This window comes from Theobroma cacao, chromosome 2 (assembly GCF_000208745.1).
Source record: "Theobroma cacao cultivar B97-61/B2 chromosome 2, Criollo_cocoa_genome_V2, whole genome shotgun sequence".
Classification (NCBI taxonomy): Eukaryota; Viridiplantae; Streptophyta; class Magnoliopsida; order Malvales; family Malvaceae; genus Theobroma; species Theobroma cacao.
The window spans coordinates 25,495,677-25,506,373 of NC_030851.1; the positions used below are offsets into that span (position 1 = coordinate 25,495,677).

Below are 10,697 nucleotides of genomic sequence, written 5' to 3' on the forward strand. Positions count from 1 at the left end.
TCCTGTCTGTTTTCTAACCTAATTGCATTATGTTCTCAAGAAAAAAGAAAGAAAGAAAACCTGCCCTCTGTCAATTGAACTTTTTGGTACCAATTTTGTCAAATGCTCCTCATTTCCCTGAAACCCATATATATCAAACAATATGGACCAACTCAATCATTTTATTCTTATACTAGCTAAACGACCCAAAAGAAAAAGGAAAATGAAAATCATATTCTAGAATTTTATATATGTCCAATCATGAATTATTTTATGGTAGCAGAGAAAAAGAGAATTTAGCTATAACCCGAGACAAAGTGCAATCCCCTTGGGTCCCCAAGAGCTATTGGGTCGTGTTCCCATGTACTCTCTCTCTCTCTCTTTCCCCTTGGGATATCCGAAATCTTTCTTTCCCCCTCTCTCTCTCTCTCTCTCTCTCTCTCTTNAACTACTTCTTTCCCTTCCCTCCTCTCTCTCTCTCTCTCTCTCTCATGTACTGTACACATTTTGGTAACCCTTTTTATTCTGTATATATACCCCCACACATGCAACTCTGCTCTTACATTACATTACATACGCTTCTTCATTTCTCTTTCCTCATTTCTCTCTCTCTCTCTCTTTCTCTTTCCTTTCTTCTAATATGGCAGAGCTAGAGTACCAAGCTAATACTAAAACCAACAGCGCCACTGCACGATTAAAGCTCTTCGGCTTCAGCGTCTCAGAAGACGACGATGTTTCAGACTCAAGCACCACCACCAAAGCTCCATCTTCCGGGTCACCAGAGCCAGGTGGATTCCCTGCTCCTGGTGATCGCAAATACGAGTGTCAGTATTGTTGCCGTGAGTTTGCCAACTCTCAAGCCTTAGGTGGTCACCAGAACGCTCATAAAAAGGAAAGGCAACAACTAAAGCGTGCTCAGCTTCAAGCCACTCGAAGCGCGGCCGTTTCATTTTCTAGAAATCCTATGATCTCTGCTTTCGCTCCTCCGCCGCATCTCTTAGCGTCAACTACACCCGTTGTGCTGCCAGCTGCGGCGGGGCCATCGTGGGTATACTTGCCACGAGGAGGGCCACCACCTTTCCACGTCTCACATGGGTGTGTGATTCCCACTGGAGGAGGCGGCGGCGGCGGCGGCGGTGGAGTGGGGAGGGGGCCAGGGGCCTTACCTTATGGCGGGGGGGTTGTGGGGGATTCGGGCTTAGTCGTTGGCCCGCAAGTGATGCAAAGTAGGGCCCACCATGGACGGGACGTCGATGGGCTCTCGTTGAGTAGGTTCTCAAAGGGAGACGGTGGGCCCAGTTTTGACGATGCATTGGGCTTGGATTTGCATCTTAGTCTTGCTCCAGCCGGGCCATGACTTGGGCTTTGGGTGTTGGGGGATCTTCTTTGTACATTTTCAACAAATTTATTTATTTATTTATTTTTCTACAAGGAAATTATTTGTTTCACTTGCACATACTTTTTCCTTTATTTTCTTAACTTATAATTCAGTTAATTTTGCTCACCAATTCTCAATTTTTGTATTAATATCTAAATTTAGAATCAAAAGTTTAGTGTATGGAATTTTTTTTTTGGCACTATGACTTTTCTTTATGTATTAGCAAATTGAAAGTCGAAACTCCACAAGCGAGAAACGAGATCCTAGGCGAAAGGGGAGGGAACAAGTGATGGAGATTTGACAACCCTATGGAAAAACTGGGACCTTTCAGTACAATATGAAGTGAAATGTGATTTCATCTAATGAAACACACTCGACTGCCTTGTTACTTGCCTGGTGGCTGTGGAAAGGTAGGATTCTTACACGCTTATATCTCTTCATTTCTCATTACATGTCAAAACCTTCGAGCGAAACTGAGGTTCAAATATGCCTGAAAGCCATTCGATAGAGGTGGGGGAAAAGGGTACCCAAATATTGGACAGTTTATTACCAGGCAGCTGTTTCTGGTATTATTGGTCTGTTACCTTTCAGAAACCTTAATTTTCACCATCAGGAATGTCCCCGAAAACAAAGTTAATTAGCCAGAATTCCTCCCCAATGTCCTGACCAGCTGGCTTGATGCTGGAGATTTAGACAATTGATGAAGCAGGCAGTCGGAGGTTTTTTTGGAAAGACTAGTTTAATGCTTTGTTTTCCCTCTTGTTCCCATAATTATGACCCTGTTGGTAAGCTATTGACGGATTGAAAAGCAGAACCAATCAGCATAAAAATCTTCTTTTGGATTTAGATCAATCATGTAAAAAAAAAAAAAAACTCTGATAGGCTGTAACACAATGGTTTGCCAATAAGAAATAGAAATTGAGGTGGAGTCGAAGTTTGGATAATCAAATGTGCTCTTTGCTTTTTATTTATTCAGAAACAGAAGGGGTCATTAGCTTCGGGATTCTCTTTTTATGTAGAATTACGTAGCATATATCCAATAAATTAAGTGGGGTCGGAGACAATTCAAGCTGGATTGCAACTTGAAGCCAATTAGTATCTTTTCAAACGTTTCAAGTCGAAATCTGATAGGCGATTTGTGCCCATGTCTTAAATCATCTCTAACATGAAATCATTAACAGTAAGTTGTCAGTGTTAGTACAAACAAGACATGTCAAAGTGAAGAGAAAGTCTTAAAACCCAAAATTAGTCTTATCATGTTTAAAAAAGAGAAGGCATTGCTGTGATAACAGTGCATCCATCTGTATACACATGAATCATACAGCCAGTTTCTGCTATTCAAGCTGTTGCTTTTATTCTTTCTGAACTCCCCCTTTTTCCCTTTTCCAAAAGAGCAGTGTTTGTTTCTATCCAGTTAATTGCCATCTTTAACATTTAGTTTTGACATTAGGGCATCATTATTACTCTTTACTTTTCCTCCATACAATATTTTTACCAGATCCAGATTGGCTAGAGAAGAAGATTTTTCTAATTTCTTGAAGCAAGGACAAAGTAATCTTGTGGTTTTTTTTCTCTCGGAGGGTGAGATATTATTGCTGGAATTGTTGTGCTCTTCTGGTCCCAATAACTCCAACTAACCGTTTGATAGTTTGTTGGTGTTTCCCATCTTGTCACCCTCCAAGTTGACTAGACGATGATGGAAAATGTGGTCTGGGACCCAATACATGCAATCCTCCCCATGTTTTGAAATCAGCAGCTTTGATTGGATGATCTGCTGCAACCCTAGTTTGGAGTCAAAGAACACACTCTCTCATTGCCAGCAGGAATCATTAAGAAATTAATCTTAATGTCTCAAGATCTCGTGGGTTGGTTGCTGTCCAACTCTTAATCGTGAAATATGAATCACTAGATCAGCTTGAGACAGGAATAATGCATTTGGTTGTGAAAAAAATATGGGCTTGTTAATGGCTGCCAGAAATATTGTGGTTCTCACAAATCAGCAACTAGAAGCTTTGTGGGGAAAAAGAAGCTTACGTGTAGGCACTTAAACAAGATAATGTAGGGGAAAGCACCTAAATGAATCAGTCTAGGGTTTGTCCACTAACTTAAAACAGAATAAAATGGTCAAAAGGGAAGGTGGCAGTGGCAACCCCCAAAATCTTACATTTTTCGGTGCAAAGTGAAGTTCAGAATCTTAAAGCGTTCAACATATATAGCTAGCCATAAGGTCGATGTCAGGCCTTTCCTCATATTTTAATTGTAACTTCCACAAGGAAGATTTAGCCAAGTGCGAACACACACTAAATTTTCTGTCTTGAAGTGGATTCTCATAATAGGTTTTGGCCTTATATCCATGTATTATTTGGAGTTAGTTTTCTTGGATTTAGTGTTGAAATGACTAGATGAGCGCCGATAATTGGTTTGAAGAAGTTGATGGTAATGTGAATGGTGAAGGTATCGCAAGAGGGAAGCAGGGCTAGAAATCAGATTCCGCGAGAAGAACAGAATTCTAATATCAGATTGGATCGTAAGCTTTTGGTTTACCTTCCATCTTTCATCAGCTCAAGTTAAAGCTTTTGGTGGTATTTGGTTTGGGGAGAGAGAGAAGAAAGGTGGAAGAGCACAATCATAGGTTTGAAAACTGGTGCACTTGAAAAAGTTTCTTCTCGTAAGAGCTTTTTGACATATGAGTACTACAAAATACGGCTCCTAGTGGTTGGTGAGGCGGAAACTGATGAGAAAATCAAACCTGTTCCCACATCCTAGCCTTGAACACAAAACCAGCTGCGGATTGGGCCCCAATATTTTGCTTCATCAATGCCATTGAAACCGATGTCAACACCCACTTCAGTCTCCCTTTTTCCCTTTGTAATTGGCTTCTAGTGGGAGAGTCACCCTCCAATTAAGTTCAATCTGACTACTTAAATTAATTAAATCCAAAGTGAGGGAGTAAATGTCTATCAATTCTTAGTCACCATGATCCAATCAAATTCACTAGTCACCATGATCCAATCAAATTTGATCACTAAAGTACTTCGCGTGTTCAAAATTATTGAGCATGATAACAAGCTCTTCCGGGCATAAGTTGGGACCAGGGAGTTTTGCTGTCAATGAGGCAGTCATTTCTGCTAAATGCTGTGCTTCTGCCAACTGGTTGGATCTTGATAGAGAAGATTACAAGATAAGCAATCAATTCAATTTTGTACAGTTTGCTTTAATATTTTCAAACCACATTCCGAGAGTAACCTCAAGATTGGGAGATCAAATTCATACTTTTTCACAGAAAACGACTTGAGACATTGTGGTGGGCACATCATGATCTTTTTTTTTTTTTTCACACAAATCAAATTTCTTCTTGGTGGGTGTGGCTAGTTGCTCCATTGCAAGGAAGTCTAATTATTTATTATTGATGCTTATATTGATTTCTTTCCCTTTTCCTACAATAACCAGAAATTTGTGTAATCCAACATGCAAAGATATTGTATGCCTAAGAAATAATTCTATCAAAAGAAATGCAGGTAGTTCACCAAAAATTAATGACATATCGGCGGTAATTAATATCTTTACAAGCTAACACGTAAATTATAAAGATGCCTTGGAAAGGTTGAGATACCAGGATATGCAGCCTCTCTACCTAGTTAAGTGAGCATACTTGATTGGATCAGCTTAATTTAACTTCATTTGCTTCATTTTCAACTCCTGAGAAAGCTAATAAATAAGCCTTTTAGCTCGACATATGTCACAATATCTTATTTTTTAATGTATATATGTCTGTGTGTGTGCACAAATGTGCATATATGCATGTGTGTTTGTGAGCTATCAAATTTGTTAGAATTAACATGCATACTAGGAATACTTATTTAAGATTTTAAATTTGTAGACAGTTATTATTAGTTTTTTTCTTTACACATGTTGTTAGTGGCTTTAGTTGTTAGTTTTAATTCCTTATTCAATTATGGTTTTTCTTTCTTGTACTTGAGCTTTAAGAAGCCAAGATATCCTAAATGAAGATACAACTCTATTAGCCTCTATTTTGCTAATATTCTTATCCTAAGCCTTTTCTCGAATTTTATCCTTTTCTTTCTTAATTTGTTTACACCATCAGAGCTCCCAAAGATCTCAAAGAATCTGTGAAAGTTCTTTTGCTTTTCCTTTGACCTTCAAAACAAAGAAAAAAACCAAGCTTGAACCTCTAAAACCCAAGACCATCAAGAAAAACTCAATGGCCTCCTCCAGCTTCAATTCACCTTCAACACCTGTTTTTCACAGGTAAAAACTTTCCTATATGGAGTGTTAAAAATGAAAGCTTACTTGAGAACTTTTGATTTGTGAGAAGTTGTAGAAACCAGGAGTGAGCTGCCAGAGTTAAGAAAAGATCCCATTGTTGCACAAATCAAGCAACATAGTGAGGAAATTACTAAAAGATACAAGGCATTATCTCGCATATACTTGGCAATTTCAGATTCTATCTTTATTCACATAATGGCCTGTGAGATAGCTAAGGAGGCATGGGACAAGTTTAAAGAGCAATACTAGGGAAGTCCTCGTACACAACAGATGAAATGCTTAATTTATGGAAGGAGTTTGAAGTATTAAGGATGAAAGAAAAGGAATCAATAATGGATTACAATGATAAGGTTATGAAGACGGTTAATCAGCCAAGGCTTTTTAGTGAAGAGTTGAATAAGATGAGAATAGTCAACAAAATATTAGTAAGTCTGTCTAAAAAATTTAAGTTCAAGATCTCATCATTGGAGGACTCCAAAGATCTTTCAACTCTCACCATGACCAAGCTTGTCAACGCTCTCCAAGGCTAAGAACATAGAAAAGCCATGAGAATTGATGACAAGAGTGAAAATACTTTACTAATAAAACACAAAAAAAGGTGCTAACAGTGATAGCAAGAAGAGAAAAATGGAGAAAAGAAAACCAAATGGAAGATACTTTCCATGCCAACACTGCAAAAAACGAAATCGTCTTGAGAAATATTGATGTTTTAGGCCAAATGTGAAATGCATAACCTACAATCAGCTTGGCCATGTTGAGATGGTTTGCAAAACCAAGGTAAACAACTAAGATGAAAAAGCAATGGTGGTTAAACACAAAGAGGAGACAGAAGAAGTTTTATTCATGGCCAAGAAATATGAAGTTTTAAAGAATGATGAAATATGGTTCATTAACAGTGCATGTTCGAATCACATCACTGGCAATGACAATATTTTTGCTAACCTAGAAAAAGATTTCACATCTCAAGTTGAAATTGGTAATGGGGACTATCTTATGTTTTGTGGAAAAGATACAGTTGAAGTGGAAACTCCTAAAAGTATGAAGAAAGTTCCTAATCTTTTCATTCACCAAAAGTAAGTTATAACTTGCTTTGTGTTGGGCAGTTACTTAAAGAACATTATTCACTTATGTTTGAGGACAAGTTGTGCAATGTATTTGATCCCAGCAATAAGAAGTTTTTCTCTATTGGCATGAAGAATAAGTGTTTTCCTTTAGATTGGAAGGAAACACATCATCAAGCTTACAATGCATTGATTAAACTAAACAATGGCATAAAAAGCTTGGTCATGTGAACCATGATTCTTTGAAGCACGTGGCATCAGCAAATCTGGTTGAAAGTTTCCCAAGCATGATCAAGACAGGACAATTGTGTGACATACGTAAGTATGGGAAACAAACCAAAAAAGCTTTTCGAAAACAGAGCACATGGAGAGTTGCTGACAAGTTGGCGTAAGTGCACTCATATGTAGAAGGCCCTATCTTTGAACAATCATTCAACGATAATAAGCACTATCTTACCTTCACTGATGATAAATTTAGATTCAACTAGGTTTATTTTCTTAAGCAAAAGTCTAAGGTGTTTAATTGCTTTATTAAGTTCAAAGTGTTTGTTGAAAATCAAGCTAGAAAATCAATTAAGGCACTTAAAACTGACAATAGAGGCAAATATGTCTCTAATGAGTTTGAAAGATACTTGGTTAAGTGTGGCATAAAGCACCAACTCACAATTCCCTACAATCCATAACAAAATGGAATTGTTAAGAGAAAAAATAAAACTTTGCTTGAGATGGCTAGATGCTTAGTTTTTAAAAATAAAACTACCAAAAACATTATGGTCTGAGACAGTTAACACTACCAATGATTTGTTAAATATCATTTGCACCAAAGCTCTTGCAAATGAGACTCTACATGAGTCATGGTATGATGTTAAACCATCAGTGAGTAGTTGCAAGGTATTTGGATGTATAACTTTTGCACAAATTCCAAAATGTAAAAGATCAAAGCTTAATGAAAAGTTCAAAGTCACCATCCATCTTAGACTTAGTGAATTAAGTAAGGGCTATTGACTTTTTGATGTAATGATAGGAAAAGTTTTTACTTGCAAAAATATGGATTTTGTAGAAAACAAAAAATGGAATTAGACCTGCAAGGAAATTGAGTTGTTAGATGACTTGAGAATTATTGATGACAGTGAAACTGCTCCAACTGAATCAAAATGAAGAAGATGTGGATGACTTACATGTTTGAGGAATAAGAAGTCTTCAAGAAATATATAAGAGACGTCATGTGGCCATGATTGAACTCTTATCATTTGATGAAACCTTCAAATCTGAAGATTGGAGAAAGGCAATGCAAATTAAGTTAGAGATGATCAAATAAAACAATACATGGCAACTTGTTCAAAGACCAACCATTCACAAAGTAATTGAGGTTAAATGGGTCTTTAGGACCAAAGTAAATCCTAATGGCACTGCCAATAAGTTGAAGGCTCGATTAGTAGTAAACGGCTTTGTTCAAGAGTATGGTGTTGATTATATTGATATTTTTGCCCTTGTTGCAAGACACGACACAATTAGATTATTAGTTGCGCTTGCAACTAAAAAAAGGTGAAGCAATGGCACTTAGATGTTAAATCAGCTTTCCTAAATGGCATACTTGAAGAAGATGTTTATATTGAGCAACCACAAGGCTTCACAGAACCTAGAAAAGAAGGCATGGTTTATAAGTTAAACAAGGCACTTTATGGCTTGAAGCAAGCTTCTCGAGCTTGGTATGGGCAAATTGATGCTTACTTGTGCAAAAAGGTTTCATTTGTAATGACAATGAACCAACACTATACATAAGAGATTTTGGTTTCCAACAACAAATTGTAGTCTCCAGTTATGCGGATGACAAACTCGGTACAAGCTTAGATAGCTCACTTATGGCCAGATTCTAACAAGAAATCATGAAAGAATTCGAGATGATAGATTTGAGGTTGATGACATTTTCTTGGACATGAAATTATTCAATCTAATGAATGGATTTTTATCTATCAAAGGAAGTATGCTTCGAATCTGCTGAAGAAGTTCAGCGTGAGTGAATGTGAGCTTGCATCCATTCCTTTAGCTATAAATCTGAAGTTAACAAAAGAAGATGGCTCGGGTGCTACAAATGCTACATACTACAGAAGCATTATTGGTAGTTTACTTTACTTAACAGCTTATAAACTTGAAATAATGTTCAGTGCTAGCTTAATGTCCAAATTCATTATTACAAGGTTAGCTCAAAAGATAAACCTCAAAAGGGGGTGAATTGAGTATTTTAAAAAATCTTTGAAACTGTTTGAGAATTAAGGCATTTTTTGCAAAGTAATGATGGAAAGCCTTTTAAAAACAATGAAGGAAAATTACATAAATTCTTCTGTAAATGGTTCAAAAATATATTTAAGAAATCAATGAAAATGAAGAGCAATTTTAACAAGCAAGTAAAAGACTATTGGTGTATGCCTTTGAGCCAATTGAATTGGTCAAGGAATATATATTGTCATTTAATGCATATTTAACCACATAACCACATGTGATAGAGGTTTTCCTTTATATTAGTACAAAAAATAAAGAGTTACTGAGTACTAATTGGATGAAGCCCATGGAATATAAATGGCCTTGCAAGGGAATTGTAAAGTTGATATAATTATAAGATCTTTATGCATCAAAGTCATGCTTCTAAAACTATTCCTAGTCATTGTATTGTCAAGGTAAGGCATTGACAATGCTCAAAGACTAGTACATGTTAAGCCTCTTTACTTGAAAAGTAAGCAATCGATGTCATAGATTGAAGTATATGGGATACTTGATGATAACATGTAAGTGCTTGTTCGAGAACAAGTTCATTGAACATGATCCACTATGAGAACTCCATTTGGTGTTTCACTAAAGTGTCTATGGAATATGTTCTCATGTGATAGTTATACAACTAGTCCTCAGACTTGAGACGCTAAGCCATCTTATATGGGGAATGACATACTTTGATTTCACCTCTACGGGTCTGAAGGCGATCAGATGCTTAAATAAGGTGCTTTTGGGCATAGCATGAAGTATATGAAAGTGAGTGAGTAATCAAGAAAAGATTCATCACCCCCAAATGATAAGAGGGGATATATCTCATGTGTTCTTAAATTAAAATTAACTTATAAAAAGTGTTAGGCCAAAGCATGATGAGTTTGAGGAATGTTGGTTTCCTAAATTCATAAGGTTAATCATAAATTATAGCTAATATGGAATCTCATAAGTAGACATTGAACCATGCTTAATGACATATTCGAGATAAATGATGAAAAGACTGTATTGCACTGAAAAAGCTTATTGGTGAAGTGCTTTGTCAAATTCTTTAATTGACTCTTTAACATTTGGGTGGTCATGATGTGTCGCTAGATACCACTCATTATCTATAAATATAAATCAATTATTAAATTGACATTTAATTATGATTTATATTTACTACCAACATGTTAAAAGCCAAATGAGTCACACACATCAAGTAACATGATTGAGATTAAAAAAAGATTATCAATTAAGTCGAACTTCATTAATGTAGACAAAAATTAAAGTAGAAAAATTAATTAAGTTAACAAAGACTTAATTGAATAAAAATACATATGTTGTATCTAGGGTTACAACTAAGTTTGGCTATATAAATATGTTATGTTAGCCAACTTAAACATTAAGCCCTAAGCCACTATTTTTAGACGAATTATAAAAGGAAGAAAAAGAAAAATAGTTTTTCTTGTCTAATAGAAATAGGATTTGGTTAAGCTTGTTTTGGTCTTCTTATTTTTCTAAGAACGAAAACTTGTTAGCACAAGTAAAAAATCTTACCTTGAGAAAGTCTTATTCTGTCACTGTGTGGATTACTATTAGAAGTCAAACACTTGGGTGGCTGAAAATTTGACGAATCCCAAAAGTGAAGAAGCAAAGATTTCAACTGCAGGGCTTCATACTACATTTTGCGACTAGCATAATTTTGTGTCTAGTTTCTTGCTTCATCACAAGCCTTTTTTAATTTAATTGACTCT

The 10,697-nt window shown here is 36.3% G+C and overlaps 1 protein-coding gene across 1 annotated transcript; it reads left to right on the forward strand.

Annotated features, from left to right (window-relative positions):
- On the forward strand, nt 524-1,483 carry LOC18609199 (zinc finger protein 6). Its single transcript, XM_007044217.2, has one exon. It carries the CDS (start codon nt 620-622, stop codon nt 1,334-1,336), a length of 717 nt encoding a protein of 238 aa, XP_007044279.2. The 5' UTR covers nt 524-619; the 3' UTR covers nt 1,337-1,483.

What these genes read in the sequence shown, in the direction of transcription:
- LOC18609199 (XM_007044217.2), top strand. Translation starts at nt 620, where the DNA reads ATGGCAGAGCTAGAGTACCAAGCTAATACTAAAACCAACAGCGCCACT.